General features: G+C 49.1%; 1 protein-coding gene across 1 annotated transcript in view; it reads left to right on the forward strand.

Annotated features, from left to right (window-relative positions):
• LOC104080033 (nuclear receptor corepressor 2-like) overlaps window positions 1-18031 on the forward strand; it is a gene marked incomplete at its 3' end in the record, with an annotated part of 54095 nt that overhangs the window by 11026 nt on the left and 25038 nt on the right. Inside the window, exons 2-3 of the mRNA XM_009582289.1 lie at window positions 3791-3918; window positions 13733-13913. Of these exons, the coding sequence (XP_009580584.1) occupies window positions 3791-3918; window positions 13733-13913 (309 nt within the window). The remainder of the gene's footprint in view (window positions 1-3790; window positions 3919-13732; window positions 13914-18031) is intronic.

The raw sequence follows: 18031 nt of genomic DNA on the forward strand, positions 1-18031 counted from the left end.
TTCTCGAACCGTCTACAGCTCTAGATGGTGCAGTCTAGAGAGAGGAAACTCTGGCCTGTTTGATTATACTCTTCCTACATGGTTAGAGGGGACGAAGTTCCTTTCACCCGGGGTTATACTTTGGGAAGCTGCTGTTTTATCAGGAGAATAAGGATTTGACATGGAGACTTCCAAAAGTGATTTTGGTTGCTTTGCTTTGGTTTTGTTTTGGAAATATTCCCCCTCCTTTGCCTGAGTAAAGAAGCTTAGTTTCTATCAACAGAAGTGGAAAATCCTACATGGTTAGAGGGGACGAAGTTCCTTTCACCCGGGGTTATACTTTGGGAAGCTGCTGTTTTATCAGGAGAATAAGGATTTGACATGGAGACTTCCAAAAGTGATTTTGGTTGCTTTGCTTTGGTTTTGTTTTGGAAATATTCCCCCTCCTTTGCCTGAGTAAAGAAGCTTAGTTTCTATCAACAGAAGTGGAAAAAGTGCTCAATTCTACTTCTTGCTCACCTTCTCTTTGCATCTCTTTCTGCCCTTTGCAAACCCTCCTCCCACCCCCCCCAAACCTGCTGATGTGCCAGAGCCCCTGACTACCCATGATCTTTCTGCTTTCTTAATTTCTATTTCATGACATTTACTGAATTTATGAAATTCTGCAAAACCTCCACAAAGTACATCGGCGTGGGAGCACCTGAACCACAAGGAACAAGAGGAAGGTTGGTGTGAAAGGAACAAAGTCCCGACCAGAGGCAATGGGAGAATTGAGGGCCTTGGGGAAGGTACTCTGACACATCAACAGATTTGGGAGGGTTTGCAGAGGGCAAGAAGAGATGCAAAGAGAGGAAGAGGGAGAGGATGAGCAAAAAGTAGAATTGAGCAAAAAACAGCAAAGCAATGGAGAGGAAAAGGAGCAATGTGTAGCTTGGGGCTGCAGTGTTTTTTAGTTGTTTTATTTCAGGTGTCTTATAGCTGCCCTTGAGCAGGTGCCAAGGCTGCGCTAGAAATTTTAGGTCAGGATGGGGACTAAATCATGCTTGTGCTGCATGCTTTGGCGGTGGGGAATTCACGTGGCGCCCGCTGGACGCCGCTCCCTCGTCTCTGCCCACGCGTGGAAGGTGCAGTGGCAGCAAGGTGCCTCCCAGCATATGTCCTTAAAACACTGCTAAACAAAGTTGAAGCCTCTTCTGAAGGCCCCTCGTAAACCTTTCTGGCATTTGTATTTTGAAAAACACAGTCATAGCTCACAGTGCAATTTACTGTAGTAACTTTCTGAGCAATTAATCCACCTGTGTCCTGCCAGGTCTCCCATGGTTCCTTTGACAGTTCATCACAGAGCACAGAAATTTGTCAATTTTAATTCTCCTCACTAATTTTTAGGTTGTTCTCTTCTGGTAAAACCAAATGCTGATGTAAGCAAAGCAAAGCAGGTCAGAGAGTGAGTTTGGCGATGTCTGCAGAAGCAGGAGCTGGTGCTTGCCAGCCTTGCCCTCGGCGGGCAAGCCGGAGAGACACGTATGCCATCCCAGCCCCGAGCTAACGGCCCCGCATAACGAGCTTCCCTGTCACTTCAGGCCATGCCAGCAAGCTCTGAGCTCCACCAGCAATTTTCTGACGGGGGTTAGAGGAGGAAAAGGCAAAGCTCAGCTGAGTGTGGGCAGGGGAAAAGGAAAAAACAGATGGTTCTTAGGACACGCAAGAGCCTTTTTTTTTTTTTCTCAAGGGCACAGCCTTCGAGCCTCCCAGACGGGTAATTCTTGTTTATACGCCCACAGAAGGTGATGGTCTTGCTTGTGGGCCTGTTGGTGTGTCTTCCCAGACATGGTGTGTTTGTTTTGTAGGTGGATGTCAGGAGCTGCATTGCACCTTTTTTCTTTTTTAGTTAAAACCAGGACGAGTGCGAATGTGGGGAAGCTCGTTGTAGGCAGCGATTCTGCTTTGGCTGGGGCTGTAAGGGCTAAGGGGCTCCTTCACTTCAGATGTCTGAGTTTGTCCCATCTGTGGTTGGACCCATGGCATATTCTGTCCTGCAGCCCCCCAGGGCCTTCTGTGTGGATGAAGAAAAAGCAGCGTCACAGGGTAGCATTCTCCCTTAACACTTGGGTTTACAGCAGAAGTAGAACATCCCTGTGAGGATGAGTAGACACTGTCCCAGTAATGCCCTCCTTATGTCAGAAGAACCTGTCTGAAGACACCCCTTGCCCCAGAGACCAAGGTCTGAAGGGGCCAGGTTGGAGGTGGAGACCAGGAGTTTGGGGCAGGCAGAGGTTCCCGGTGTTTCCCAAGATCAGTCAGAACAGAAAAGGAGCAGCACCACAGTATTGCCTGGGGAGAAATGAACCTGATTCCAAAAACTGGTGCACCTTTCTAGGCACAAGGAGAAGTGGTGGCCATCAGACACCACCATTTCCTTTCCTTCTCCATCTGATATTTGGCCTTTTCAGCTTTTGTGTGAGAGGCTGAATGTGGGGTAGGGAATCTGCTTTTCTTGGCTCCCCTGCACTGAGTGCTTACAATTTCTGTTTTAATTCCTGGCTTTCCAGAAAGCTACGATGCAAACATCTTGTTTTACCCTCTGGTAGACAAAGATGTTGGGCTTTGATATTCCCTTTAACTCTGCAGCCAGCTGGAGGAGAGCATGGCATCCAGCGCTGGGCTGCTCTGTTCACTTACAGCTTGGGAGAGGGGGTCTCGAGGTGCAGGTTGTTGCTATTTAAGCTCCCAAATCGTTTCTTTGCCCGCCACGCACCTTGCTGGGGCACTTCTCCAGCTTCTCTAGTACTGGAGCATGGCAGTCTTCACTACAGCAGATAAAATAATTTCTGTTGCAGCTGTTAGGGCTGCCCACATCACAACTGCATGCATGTGGTATTTTATTTATTGGGGGTTTTTTTTAAGACTCTGAAATTTCTTTTTTCTTTTTGAGGGAGTTGGAGGTTTTTTTGTTCCAGTTGAGAACCGTTCAAAATAGACTCCCAGGTGGGATTGGTTCTTCTAACATAAATGTGTGTCAGTGTTACCAGGGTTATTCTGTGGCAGGGCTTTCTATGCCATTGCTGAAGGTCTTAGTTAATTAGATGATTAGTCTTCTGGTCAAGTATCTATCTGCAAATAAAAAATAGCAGTTGAGTGTAGCTGCTAAAATACTGTTGCTGGAATCAGTCTGTGGCACAGAGCAGGAGGGCTTCTTATTTAATTAAAATCAGGAACATACTGTACTGTACTCTCCAAGGGTCAAGGAACAAAAGGGACGTACACATAATAAGTAGCAAACTGTCCTTTCAAACCCCTTCAGCTCAGCCCAGGGGAGCTGTGTTTAAAGGGACACTCTCAAGATAACGTTTGTGATTTCTCTTTCTTTTTTTTTATTTTCTTTTTTCTTTCTGCATACCGCTGGGTGGATTATTGAAGCTGAAAGTATCCTGTGACTTTCAATTTTCTTCTTACCTGTTCTTCCTCTCGGGTTTGAAGTTGTCATCAGGACTGCTTGGATGCCAAAAATCCCAGTGTGCGTGCTCAGCGACTGAGTTGAGCTTGCTGGGGTCCCATCCCAGGAGCCAGCCTGCGAGCAGCCCCAGTAAGAGGCTGGAGACAGGTTGGATTGGGGGCCGAGCTACCATCCCAACACGGTGCAGGACTGGGGGGTTACTGGGAGCCCTTTTGGGGGGGAAGCACTGAGCTGTGTGGTCCGGCACCCAGTGCTTCAAAGGAGCAGTATCTATATGGTTTCTTCTGAGCTGCCGCGGTTCACTGCTTGCTTGAAAGTTGCCACCAGCCTAATAAGCTCTTCTGTTTGTTTCTGCAGGACGTCGCGCTGTTGGAGTACCAGCATCATTCCAGGGATTTTGCTTCCCACCTCCCGCCAGGGTCTATCATGCAGCCGCAGCGGCGGAGGCCGTCCCTGCTCTCGGAGTTCCAGCCAGGCAACGAAAGGTACCGGCTCCCTGCCTCCCCCTGAGCTGTGGGCACCCCGACTGTATTAGCAAGGATTTTGCGCAGCGCTGTGATGCAGGGGAGGGCTCAGAGCCGGGCAACGTTATGTCGTGTATTGCTATTGACTGTGCTCAGTCTCTGTGCTGGTCTTAGTTTCGTTGTGCTAATGCAAGTGGTACTTTTGCCTTCTGGTTTCTTCCCTTGGACTGTCGTGCATTTTAAAGACATCTTAAAAACACCAAACAACAAAAAAACTCACCCCCCTCCCTTCTGTGAAGCTACCCGTCACTGTGACTGGTTGCATCGGCTTTCTTCAATGTAGAAAATAAAGCCGCGTGGTCGGGTTTGGTCTGTAGCTCCCGAGGCTGAAGGGAGGAGTGAGAAGAGCTCATTGCCACTGTGCATCTCCGCTTCCTCTTCTGCTGCTCTTCCTCCCCACTTTCATTGTTTTTGTTTCTCTTTCTGCATTCCCCTTGCAACTTTCTCCGAGCTGCTTTTTTCCTGTCTGCTCTCCTCACAGCTCTCCCTGTGTCGCCGATTGCTTTCGTAGCCTCCCGTGGGAGGCTGGCAGTGTTTTTGGGTGCGACTCGGGCAAGCGCCGTGTGGCTGGAAATGCTGTAGATGCTTTTACCACAGGAGCTGATCTGTTCTGAAGGCCATCGGTCTCACTCTGTTTTGTCGCAAAATGCTGCTCTCTCACAGTTTCTCTTCTGCATTTGATGCTTAGTGGTTTTGCAAAAAACTGGCCTGGAAGTGAAATAAGAGCCTTGCTACAGTAGATTTATGCAAAGCATTTTTTTAATGCTTATTCCTTAGTTGGGCTAAGAATAAAACCAGTGCAGAGTCAGTGAGATGAATCTGTTTCTCTAAAATCATAATTGTTAGGGGAGAGGAGAAAGACGTAAGGGTGCTGGATGCGTAAGGGTATGGATGCAGACAGGACCCTCTTTTTCTAGTGGGATGGATTTGGTTTGGTGCTCAGCAGGAGCAAACCCATGAGAATTTGGAGGCAAAAAGCAGCCTCCAGAGTTAGTTTTGCATCTGCCCTCCTGGATGTGCTCTTCTGGGTTGTGCCTGTGGCACCTGCATGTACAGAGGGTAATGTCACTTCTGATGACTAGTCATCTATCGCCGCGTATTGCTTTGCCTTGGCTTGCTTTGATTTCTCAGCGCTTTTATTTCTCTCAGCAAAGAAACACGGTTAAGTTGGAAGTGGGTCAGATTCAGCTAAATTTGGGGGAGGTGGGTAAAGAGGACCTGGCAACATCCTCATGCCTGTTTTTGTTTTTCACACTGCTTACAGTTTGCAAAATGGAGAACCAGTTCTTCTCTCCAGTGACATGAAGGTTTCAAGGTCTGAATATGCTATTTTAAAAAATGTATCTTGGTTCTTCCATATAACTAAAAAAAAAAAATAACTGCAAGCCTTGGTGTCTGCTGTACCACACGCTTAATTGTGTGTGGTCATCCAAGCATCTCCCTTTGGCTTACAAATGTTTCAAAATCTCCAAACTTATTTTTGTGTTGACAATCACATGAATGTGGGTAAACACGAATCGAGGTTGCTGGGTCTAGATACACATCCAAATGGTTATCATGGTTACTTCAGCACTTTCAACCTGAATGGTGAGGTTTTGGCATGCTATAAAAAGAAACTTTTTTTGTAATAGGCCCAACTTACATTTCATCCCTTTTCTCTGTAACATCGGAAAAATTGAACTTTTTCAAAAATTATACAGGGTAATAAAGCTAAAAATACCACTGAAGTTCAGCTCAGTTGGCATCTTGTGCCAGAATGGTAGGATACAGTCTGATTAAAAAAAAATTTTGGGGCATCTGGGGGTGCAGGATGTGGGTTCTGCAGAAATTTTCAAGCCAGTGTAATTAATTATTGAAGTCATTCAAACTGGATGGCATTGGGGCTGGGAGGTGTCAGTCCATTTTGCAAAGCCAACTACTGTTTCTCTGCATCTTTAAGCACTACACTTAAAAATCTGTCCTATGGGGGCCTTGCTCTTTCATCTTGTGGTGTGAGGATCTGCTCTAAAACAGCACCTGATGTGTTGTAAATGGAGCCCTTTGGGTGTTTGGTTGCCCACTGGAGGGTTCCTCGGGTGCTTGAGGGCCAAGACCCTGGAGCTTCTGGAACAGGTTGGGTTGGTCATTGATGTCAACCCCAAAGAACAGCTCTGGCTCTGCCTGGTATGGAGCAAAGCCTGGACAAGGGAGGGTAGTGGAAGCAGCCACCAGAGGATCTGCAGCTGAGTGCCTTTGGCAGGTTCATGCCGGGTGCATCTGTAAGCACTTTGGCTTTGTTCCTGGGCTGGGATTGATGGTTTTGAGCAGAGGCAGCTGGCTCTCAGCGTGAGGGGCTGGGGAGGAGGGAGCGACCAAAGACAAACAAGTAATGTCCGCAACGCGGGCACAGAGGGTGAATAGAGGGAAGCACAGGGGTGTGCTGTGTCTGAAAGGAAGACCCTCACCTTGGTTCCCTGCCTGATACCCCACCTGGCACGCGGTGGTGGTGGGCGTGAGACAATCCTCCGCTTGAAGCAAGTGGTGGTGGAGGGGAACCCTTCCAATCCCCCGTTGCTTCGGGTGTTCAGAGGAAGCAGCCTGTCTGCTGCTGGTTGTGGTGGCTGATGCTCTTCCAGGATCACTCCCCTCCTTAAAGAAATCAATTTGTGAGTCTGGTGCAAGTGGAATGTGGCAGACTGACAGCGCTGGAGATCAAGGCCTGTGTGTGTTCCCAGCTGGACATCCCTGCCCTGCCTTGGTCATGCCTCATGCTGATCCAGAGCAGTACCTGCAGCTGGAGAGCATGGTTCAGCCCTTGGGCCGCTCGGTCCCGGTTCCTCTGAGCCCATGTGCCCGGTGGGCGGCCACTGTTGCCCTCCTCTCCTGGAAACCGCAGGGATTCCCTTTACTCTGTGCTGGTTTTGGGGGTTTGTCCCTCAGTTTGACTTTGTCTTCACCTTGGGCAGATCTCTGAAGCCTCTGCAGGTGTCGTTGCACGTGGTATTTGAGGCTTGACCCCATGGATGCTTTAAATCCTGCAGAAATCACTTGGGCTTGCTTAGATGGTCTTCCTACAGCTTTGCGAGTTTTCTGTCTCTTCTGGCTGCAGTTTTGCTGTAGCCACCAGGTTGGTGGTTAGTTCTGGCCCAGTGAAAAGGGAACAAGCGATGAAGCATTTCACCATGGGCACAGTGTTTTAAGTGTAAATCAGGTGTTGGTGGCAAAAAGCTGTTGAGTGGTAACTTGCTGGAAGGAATGGAGTGCTGAGATGCTCCCAATTTTTGGGGCTCCCTGAGCAAGGAGCTCATTGAGTGTCAGGCTCAGGCAGCTGGACGTCCCCACAGCTGAGCCTGGTGGGTCTGGCAGGATGGGGAGAACCAGCCAGTTCCTGAAGCGTCACACCATCGTGGGCTCTCCTCCCTCAGGGGTGACATGCCTTTGCTTCTCCTGCTCCCCACCCCAAGCAGCGCAGTCCTGCAGGAGATGCTGGGGAGTTGCAGACTGCCCTTCTCCAAGTACATCAGCCTTGAGAGTCGTCATCACCCCTTGGTGGATGGGTAGAGACTTGAACTCCCTGTGCAGCAATTCTGGCTTGGAAGAAGGAAGGAAAACTTGAACCACTCTGAATCTGTTGCTATAGGGAAAGTTGGCTCTGTCTGCCTTCGCAGGGATGTGCTGCTTTCCTTGATGGTTTTTTGGTAGCAGGCTTTTTCTTGGAAGGATCCACAGACTTCCCCTTAGCTTGTTCAGTTGGCTGTGCCAACTGGACTGCAGGAGCGAAGAGAAGTATTTCAGGATCTGCTGTTGGTACAAGTCGTACCATGAATACTTGCAGAGGAATGTCCTGGCAAGGTGACAAGGATGAGGGTTTTTTTCTCTTCTATATATATTTTGGTCTGCAAAAGAAGTGAGAAAACCTGGGTTGAATGTTAAATGGCAGGTGCCAGTGAGGTGAGGGGTCTGAAAAATCAAGGAACTGGATTTTTCTGACTTAAAAGTGCTACGATTTTAGAGCAAGATTCCGTATTAACACAGGAATGCTGGGGTGAATAATGGCTTCTCTGGCAGAAAACGTGGCTGTAAATAAGCGGTATGCATGTTAACGCAGTATATTCCGCCTTTATCCAGAATAAGATGAGTCACTATTTTCATAGATTATTTTCCCAGTTCATGGGACCATGCTCCTTTTTTCGGAGCCTTTCTGCTTAGCAGTCATGAGGAGTTTGAAGAGTTTGCCCGGTGTTGATCTGAAGTATGACATTTGGGGTATCTTAAGCAGCTGCTGTGTTTCTGCAGCCATCTGAGATAGCCATGTGCAATATAGCATGAGAGCAGGCCTAATTACTGTGCTTATTGAATGCAATTAATCCTGCTGGCTGAAGAGCCTGGGGAGCGGTGGGAAGCCGGGGCGGTGTGCGTGGCCGCTGGAAATCACGTGCAGCTCTCGGTCTTCATCTGTGCTGGGCCAAATGGCACCAACTGCTCCTGAGTTAACAGCGCAACTGATCTGATTTTATTTATGGTCTTTAATTAAGTTTCCATTTTTAAAGGTGACCCTTTTCTCAGGAGTGAGCAGTGGTGCGGCTGAAATCCCTGCAAGCATACATCTTTGTGTCTTTTCACACTTGAAATGATGTTCTGGGAGCCGCATTTTTTTTCCTCCCCATAAATGAACGTGGGAAAATAACGGCTGGAAAGGGCAGATCCTGGTGTGTAGACACTTGGTGACAAGCCTTGTCTCGCAAGTACCTTTTGCTCTGGTGTGGGCTGCGCGTATGTCCACGGCTGGGCATGGAGGGTGACTGAGGCTCCAGAGAGGAGATGTGGAGACACCAGGTGTGGTGGAATGGGCCAGTGTGCCCTGGCAGGGAGGTGTGAGGGGAAGCCTGGGCTTTGCCTTGGCTGGGATGGAGGGGTAAAAGTTCGTGAAGTAACTTTCCTGTGCATAATCTTGAACCAGATTTATTTTGGGGGAGGAAAGGTGATCTTGCGATGTATGCAGCAGGCGTGGTGAAGTGTGGGATGTCCCTGAAGCCATCAGAGGACTCCATTCAGGGTCCAGCCACCCAGGACTGCCAAGAGGGCTTTCCTGCGGGGCTCTGGGTTTTGGATGCCTGGAGAAAAGCATGTGGGGGAGCTTGTGGAGAGACACAAATATTCCTTCTCCTCCTCTTGAGCGAGGCAGTGCCATTGTGTGGCACGGTGTTAAAGCTTCTGCTGGTCCGTCCATGAATAATTCAGGCTCTGTGTATGGAGATCTTCAATATGCAAGTTTTAAATAAAGCATCTGCTCTCATCTAAATTGCAGTTGGCTTGGAAGAAGTTGGCTGAGAGGGTTGCGTGGGGTAGCTGAGGCACAGCTACGTGCCCTGGTGTGGGAACGCACAGCCGGAGCATCAGGAGGATGCACGTGGGACTGCCTGGTCACAGGCGCTCAGTCAGACCTCGCGAGGACCTGGGAGGCCTTGAGCTGGGCCACATGGTGAGCTAAGCATCCTGCTCGAGGCTGTCCCACACCTTTGGCTTGTGAAGACTCAATCCTGCTGCTGGCAGACATTGCTGAGGGTGTGGGAGCTCCACCTTCCCACCCAGACAGGCTGCTCTTCCCATGGCCTCTGTTGTTAAGAGGGTTTTTCTCCCTCTCCACCTGTGTAACTGAGGAATATATCAGCTGGCCCTGTATGTGTTTTTCTAGCTACCTGGTGGCAGGTTTGCTCCTACAAACCCTCCAGTTTCTCTCCTTAAGAGGTCTCAATTTGCCCAGTCTCCCACTCTGGATATCATTAGCTGTAAAGGGGTTGCTGAAACCTCTGACAAATCTTAGTGTTGGCTATAAATAATTCACTTTGACACTAGTGGTTTTCTATATTACTTGCTTTCAAAGGCATTTTATTGTCTGTCTGTACCTGTGGGGGCTGGAGACTTTTTTTAAAACTTATTTTTGGAGACAATTTCCCACCAAACCATCTCAGCCAGAGGAAATAAACAGCTGCAGCAAGGCGATCGTTTGTCTTGGTTCTGGTTCCAAGAGACAGCGAGAGCCAGTTTTCCAGCCTGGTTATGTTGTTTGGCCCCATGATGTAGGGAACAATATTTGCGGATGGGAGCAAAACTTAAAATGTGTCCTTGCTGGGAAGTTGGTGGGAGCCAGCTCAGAGTCACTGTTGGTGTTTTGAGCCCATGGAGGAGGCATGTCTTTGTGAAGTCAAGCTGGGTTCACTGGCTGTTGCAGAATAGGAGTTATTCCTCCTGCTGCCACCTTCTGCTGCTCAGCTGATGGAGAAACGGGAAGGTTTGAAGAGCAGGGGAGGGTTGTGCTGCTCTGAAGAGCCAGGCAGTGTGCTCCTGAGGTGGGTTAGTGGGGTGGGACAGTCCTCTTTGACCTCCTGAAAAGTTTGTACTTGCCCATTTCCCTGTGATTTGGCTTCAGCAAAGTAAAGAAGGTAAAGGTAAGATCCATTTAGATCTCATCAGGGCTGCCCTTACAAACCCCAAGGGCAGCTCAGGATGTCTCATTTGATCCTCTCTCCCAGCAGAGAGATGCTCTCAGCTTCTTCTATACCCAGCTAGCAGTCAACCCCTTTTTTTCAGCCCATCTTCTGCTCAGCTGGTTCTGGTGTAGGTATAACGCAGCAGAAGATGTTTTCCCAGGTCCCAGTGACCCACATGTGCTGGAGTGAGTCGCAGGTGCCTGCACTGACTGTAGGATTTTAGCTGCTCATACCTTGCTAACACTCCGTGTGAGTCTGCTGGGGAAGTGGCCCTGGTGAATGAGTAACGCGGCTCTGCAGCTGGTAGGGTGCGATTAGTTTGTCAGATTAGTAATAAACCAAAGGTCTAATCTTGGGTTGTCTTGGTCTCCTGGACTCAGACTTGTCCAAAGCAGAGCTGTGCGTGGATGGCTGGACGTCGGGGCAAACCCTGGGCACCCAGCCTCGGTGCGTCAGCAGATCTCACGCTGCTCTGCTGCTTTTAGGTAGTTTAGTGTTTGTGGCGAAGGACTCCAGGTGAGGACTAACCCACCCCACTTCATAATTAACGCTGGCATTTGGTTTATTTCATTTAATCATGCATAACTCACATGCAATTAAAAATGCTCTACAATCTCTGCAGTAAACCAGCCAGGTGGGAACTATTTGGAAAACGCAGCAAAACCCCAAACTCAGTGTAATGGGAGGGTTTTTCAGGCAGGGCTATTTTTATGCTGACAGCAACGTCATCACTGTATAAAAGTCTGTTGTAAAGAGCTCGCTGCAGGTGTGGATGTAAAGAGTGAAAGGTGTGAAGGCTTCAAGCAAGAGCATTTGTATTTGCAGCCAGGACAGGCTGAGCGGGTTGTGTCAGGCAAAGCGATCTCGGGAGCGGCTGGAAATTCCAGTGGATAAAGTTAATAGCAGTTCCAATGGATGTGGAAATGGAAATAAAATAGCACCCTATAACACTGCAGCTGCTTTCCCCAGCGTGGCCCCTGCCTCGCTGTAAGTAACTGCCTTTGTAAAGCTGAGTGTTGCTCTTATCTTAAAAATACATGTTTTATTTCGAGTGTAGCAGTCGAGTTGGGTTCCTGACAACTGCAGAGGTCTCAGAGCTGTCCTGTGTCAATTAGCAGCTTCTTGGTAATATGGCCTTAAAAAAAAAGGGGGGGGGGGAAGAAGTGAAAATAGATACATCTGATTTTTAATTGCCTTGGTACAGCAGAGCCTTGGGTGTTGGAATATTTTAACACCTGCCCAGCTCAACAGTTGCTTATTGTTACTGGGTTTTACAGCAGAGCCCGAAATGTCGGCGTGCAGCTGCGGGCGGGCAGGGCTTGCACGAGGGGTTGGGACAAGCCAGCAGGAAACTTGAGAGGTGCCAGGAGATATTTCTGGGCTTGCTGAGAAAAGTTGAGGATCATTCAGTGTGAAAGTGTTTGCAGGTGAAGCGAGCTGTGCTTCAATGCCAAATTTAAAGAGCTGAAGAGTTTAAGAGCCCTGAAAAGTTTGCTGCGTGAGCTGCGCCTTCGCTCTCTCGTAGGTTGGAGGTTGGAGTGGCAAAGGCAGTGCCAGAGCCTCCCCGCTCTCCCGTCCTTTTTGCTGGGGAGGAGGAGGAGGACGAGCCAGATTCTGTTTCTGTGTGTCAGCAGCAAAGCTGCTGCCCGAATCCCAGCGCCGGCCACCTGTGCCAAACCCACAGCAGCAGAGTTTGGCCTGCACATGCTTTGTGCCTGCTGTGTTTTAAAAAAAAAAAAAAAAAAACAAACAACTTTATCTTGCTTCCCTGGAGTGGGGTTGAGTTTGCCACACTGCTGCAGGGGGGGCAGAGGGCTTTGCTTGAGGGGGTGCCCCCCGAGAAGGTGGCTTTCACTGGGGTTTCTCCTCTCTTTGGATGCGGTCCAGGGCCATTAAAGCTGCTGGAAAGACTCCCGCTGGCTTCAGAGGACTCTGGGTCCTTCCCTTTTTGTCATCCTCTCTGAGATATTTAATTAGCTAGGTAAAAATTAACGTCATCAGTTGCAGTTTGTGGGTGGGGACCAAACGATGCACAAGACCCCCTGTCTTTTACGCTTGCTCTTGACAAAACGCATCCCCTCCGTTCCTCCCCTTCGAGTAGCTTCAAAGGCTGTTTAGTTTGTCGTTGTTTGGTAACTGGGGAGGATACTTCACCACGCAGCTCAGGAGAACTTGAACAATCTTGTTTAAGGGGAAAAGAAAAAAAGCCATGGTTTTTTTCCAAGCTTTAAATCTCCTGTGCTTCATTTTATTTTTATTTTTTTTAAGAAATGCTTCTGCCTGAAGTGTTAAAAACACACCCTTGGAGCTGCTGCAGCAAAGCTGATCCTTGGGCACAGTAAAAGGTTTAATGTATTTTTGTAGGATCCCTTTACAATTCCCACAAGAGAATCCTGCTAGGAAAAATAGCGCTACAAAAAAAGTTTTACATTTGTTTAAAAAAAGCAAAACCAAACCCAATTTCCAGGTATTGCCAACTGCATTGTATTTAACAGTTTAACAGGTGAAAGATATTTGAGCTCGATGTGACTCGTCGGTGCAGTTGCTATCACTGGATAATGTGCCTTTACAGCTTGCCAGGTCTGTGTCAGCGACGTGCGACTACGTGTGGCCAGTTTCTTTCCTCCCCCACCCTGGAAAAATAAATCCCTACTGTCTAGCCACGGAGGAGTATGCATTTTTTCCCCAGCATATAATCTTTGGTATTCCTACAGAAGATGCTAAATATAAACAGTGGTGCAGGTACCTTTGAGTAAATAAGCCAAATGTGGTAGAAGGAAGCTCTGCCTGGTCTTAAGGGCCACAGGGGGATTTATGGGCCAGATTTGAGGATTTTCTGAGCTTTGGCTTTTTCTGGCCAGCCCGACCATGTGGCATGACAGGGAAGGCTCAAACCTGCAGCCTCGTTCACTTTGTCCCTGTGTAGGGACAGCCGTGCACCGTGTGTGGTGGGACAGAAGACAGTGGCGGGAGGAGGGACAGCAGGGTGGCCTGTTGGGCTTTCAGGATGGTGGTGATGCCGCACCCTACCTCCTGCTCCCCCGGGTGATGCCTGGTTCTGCCTGCGTGCAGCGAGCACTCCGGGAGATGCACCCTGCCCAGCGACCGAGCTACGGAGCTGTGCCTCCTGGGTCTGCAAAGACCTGAGATGTTTGAGTCCAGGGCCACCTGGCCTCCCCTCGTGCATCCTTCTGGGAAATGGGCAGAAGTTGAGCCCTCTGTCCTCTTTGAGTGGCTTGCAGTCGTAGAGCACGGGAGAGCAGAGGTGCTTTGTTTTCTGAAGGCTCCTTTCTCTTTGTCCCCAGATCTCAGGAGCTGCACCTGAGAACCGAGGCGCATTCCTATCTCTCTGATCTGACCAAGCCGTCGGACTTGGAGTTCATTGAAACCAAGAGACCGCGCCTGGATCTGCTGCAGGACCCCCTGATGCGGCACTCGCCTCTCCTGAACCAGAGCCAGCAGGGAGGGACAGAAGACCTCTCAAAGGTAAGGGGACAACGGCTCGGGATGCTAGCTGGGTGTGGGGTCTGTGTTTTGGGATCCCCTTGGCTTGTGTAGAGCTACCTTTGAGGCTCTGAGCCGCTACTGAAATCAGTGTAGATGGTGATTCCTGATGCATCAAGCGGTGCTTGGTGGTGTTGGATGATATTCACTGAGATGAGGTGACTGCTTCGGGGAAACAGAAGCATATCAGCTTTCCCCATAACTGTTATAATCATGGGCTTCCATTTACTGGGCTATTAGATGCACCAGAACAATTTGGAAGCTCCTGTAGGCTGAATTAGGGATGGTCATGTCTGGCTTTTCTGGATACTGTGCCCTGATTTGATTTTTACTTGACCTTTCTCATTTATCACATCTCTTTATTTAATATCAGTGTTTGAAAGGTTTGAATTGGTTGCTGGTGGTTCTTTTAATATAATCTTCCCCAGGAAAGCCTCCCTTGTCTTAGTCTCATTTAACAAAGCAAATTGTTTACTTGCAATTGTCCCCTCTGCACATGTAATAAATGTTGCAAAGAGAAATCCCTTGCTTGTGTGCCTATTTGGATTTACTTTCATGCTCTGTTGGGGTAAATTGTATTTGATTTTACCTCGAGCTTGGACATATTCCTGGTTGGCAGGAAAGTCTGGCTGGGTAAACATGCTGGGGGCAGCTGGCTCCAGCGCCGTGAGCACGGAGGGTAAATGCAGCCGCAGGCTGGGCTTCGGAGATGTCTGAGCCCTCAGCGGAATGAAAAAGAAGTCGGCATCCCGACCGGGGACCACAGGGTGGTTTGCTGTATCGCTGGGGGAGCTGGCTGAAATAACACGTGGGCAAGAAAGCTCTTGCTTGGGAGTGCCGGGATATTCAGACATCTCTTATCCGTACAGTACTGGTGGGCCTTACATGAAATCCCTCTGACCTATCTTGAGTGAGAAGGACATTTAACTTTGGGGTAGTTCAGATGCCAAGGCCTGGCTGGATCTCCTGGAGGAGAGGGCTGCGGGGACTGCCCATTAGGAATGGTGAGCTGATGTTGGAAGGGATGGAGCAGCTCTTTTTTAAGAGCTATGTTTGAACTTGGAGACATGAGAAATGCACCAGACACATCAGCTTGCTCTCCTTTAGCTCTTCATAGCGTGTTGCCTTGGAAAAGGTGCCTCCGAGGTGCTGTGGCTCTTCTGTGTCCCGTCTTTGCTGCTCCCTCCGAGATGCATCTTAACAAGGCGATGGTGTGACCAGCCGGGAGTCTGCTCTCTGTGCCACCACAAGATTTTTGTGGTGGCTCTGAACCATAGAGCATACCCGTGGGATGCTGGGCTGGGTGGCTGATGGGGAAAATAAACTGTTGGCTGCAGAACAAAAATATCCCCCCTCCAAAGACGTGAGGAAACCAGGACGGCTTTTCTGTCTGCACATTATTTCCATCAGTAGTTCTGTTCTGCTTCTCACCGGAAAACCACGTATTGTCTCAGCTATTTGTTTCTAATAGGCAAAGCTGCTCTTGAGGCATTAGTTGGTGAGTTCAGGGGCTGCATTTGCTTCTTGGTCTGTGACACGTTTCCAAGAATTACGTGCATTTTATGGGGCTTAAAACATTTGTTAATGAAAGAGAGAGAGAAAGAGAAAACTGTGAGATACAATTCAGTGAGACAAGATTATGCTTTTAGTGGAGCCATTTGTAATTTCAGGGTCTGGAAGAAAGGAAAAAATACGGTGTTCCTGACTGGTGAAAGCCTAAGTGGAGCTGGGATTAGTTGCTCAAAACTGGCAGGGGCTGTTTCCAGAATGGGTTTGATGGAGCTCACTGCAAGACTGGCATTATCTCAGCACTGTTCAAGTGGTTGGGAGAAGAAGGCAAGGCTGGGGTGTAGGACCGGTGCTCTGAAGGTGTATCTGCCATTGCAGCTTGGGAAATTGGATTAATAGCAGTCTTTTGGCTTTGTTCTTGAGCAGTCATCCTCAGACTAGTCTATAAACTGCTTGTGGACATTAAGGCCGTGGTAAAGCTCCTGCAGCTGATCTGTGCATCGCCCTGAGCCTCAGTGTGTTAGAGGAGCTGTTCTGGGTGTGCTGGTCCAGAGGAATGCAGAGAGCTGAGACTGGTCTTTGTCCACAAGCTCTGGAGACTTGCGTATCTGGGCTATTTACACATGTAAAACTACTTCTTGCGTCCATGCTAAGCCAGGAACAGTTGAATTCGGCACTGGGCTCTGATGGGTGCAGAGCCAGAGTCTCTGCATGTGCGAGCTGCACGTGGACCAGAGCGGTGGCACACGCGTGGTGGCAGGACGTGTGCCCCAGTGACTGGAGCTGTAGAAATTTGCTGTTCCATCTGTGCTGCTGACTCAGTGCCTGACAAAGTCATTCAATACTTTATCTAGGGCAGCTTCGCAGGCTGGGTGAGCTCTTTGGATGAGATGCACCACGTGAGCCCAGTATTACTAAACACGCTGGTGATTGTTTAGACAGAGTATCCTAGGAGTTGTTCGCTTACCCCTTACCCCATTCCACGTTGTTGCAGTCACTGCGTGGGGAGGAGCTCAATTTACTCATCCAAGTAACAGCGCTAGGACTGCTTTTCTTGGTGATTTTGCAGATTGAGTTGATTTTTGCACTGTAAAGAGCTTCACAAACCCCTCAATAAAAAGGGTAGGGGTTTGCTTATACGCTCTGGGTGCCAGCCTGACTGTCCCAAGGGACGTAACTGTAATGCAGCAGCCATGGATGTTGCTTTCAGGCAGTGGGTACCTGTTGGTCTCTGGTTTCAGAGCAGCGGTGGAGCTGAGATGCAGAATCAGGTCTGTGGTGGTGTGGGTTTAGCATGTCCCTGAAAACTACCAGTTACGTTGAGTTTACCAACCTTCAGCCCAGGGGAGAGAAGTTAACACCATCCCTGCACATTTCCAAGGCCTTTGTTTTGGGCCATAATCTCTGCCCTGAACACAGATGAAGTAATTGATGTGGTAAATGCTGGTGACAGGTTCCAGGGTTTTTTTCCCATTACCAGCACGAGAAGAGAAGTGAATCTCTTAAGTCTCTTATTCCTCATCTACCTCTCCCAAATGTGGGGTGAGCTGGGCCCCTTTACCCCATTCAGGATCACTGCAGGCTTGCTCCAGGCAAGGCTTGGGTTGTAAGGAGAAGGTAATATCTTCTATTAGATCAGCACGTTACAGCTGGAGAAAACAGACATGCTTTTGGGCAGCAAAAGCAGCAGCTTTGCAGCTAAATCTCAATTGGTCTAGTAAAAGATACTACCTTTCCTTACAAACCTCACATTGCTCATATCCTTGAACGCTGGTGTTTCTTTTCAAGCTGGGGAAGAGAAGGTGGTTTTCTTGCCTGCTTTCCCCTGCTTGAGCATCTTTTTCCCTGCAAGAGGGGCTGCTGTGACGTTGCTGCAGTGCATGTAGTCCTGTGTTCCTGCTGCTGGACGGAGCCAGGAGGGCTCAGGTGAGCTCAGTCTGCTGGGGGAGAAAAGAAATCTCCCCGTGCCCTCTGTGCCAGCGTGGGCTGATGCTGCCTCTGAGAAGATGCTCCCTTGAGCTGGCTGAGAATAACCAGGCAAAACTAAAGCAGGACTGTTTTTTCAATCACTGCAAGCCTGGATGTGAGATCTGCTGGAAGAGCTGCTGTGATGCAGATTTGCCGGGTGTGCTCTTGGCAGAGGTGCAGGAGCTGGTTCCCAGGACCCTCGGTGGCTTCTGCTTTCTTTCCGATAAAGAAAGTCATGGACCTCCATCACGTAAAAGCAGATAGGAGTAAAACAGACGGCTCCAGAGTAGGCCAGTAATGTATCTGCACGATCCCCTGTCTCTGCGCATACGTGCGCAGCTGGTGTTGCGTGCGATCCTACCCCGTAGGGATGGTGAGCGTGGTGCGTCTGGTCGAGCAGCGCCTGCTCTCCCCTTTCCAGAGCTGGAGGTTAGTCCTGCCTCTCCCATCTCTTCTTATTCCCGTTATGCTTCCACTTGTTCTTCCCATTTCTGAGACTGCTTTTCCACCACGTACGTGGTTTGCTGCTCTTTCCTATAGGATGTGAGTCAGTTGTGATCTGCATTTAGTTCCCTTGCAAGGGCTGGCTGGCTGCACTTACGCGTAGCCTATTGCTCCAGCAG

The sequence above is a fragment of the Fulmarus glacialis genome, unplaced genomic scaffold, assembly GCF_000690835.1.
Source record: "Fulmarus glacialis isolate BGI_N327 unplaced genomic scaffold, ASM69083v1 scaffold7960, whole genome shotgun sequence".
In the NCBI taxonomy this organism is placed as follows: Eukaryota; Metazoa; Chordata; class Aves; order Procellariiformes; family Procellariidae; genus Fulmarus; species Fulmarus glacialis.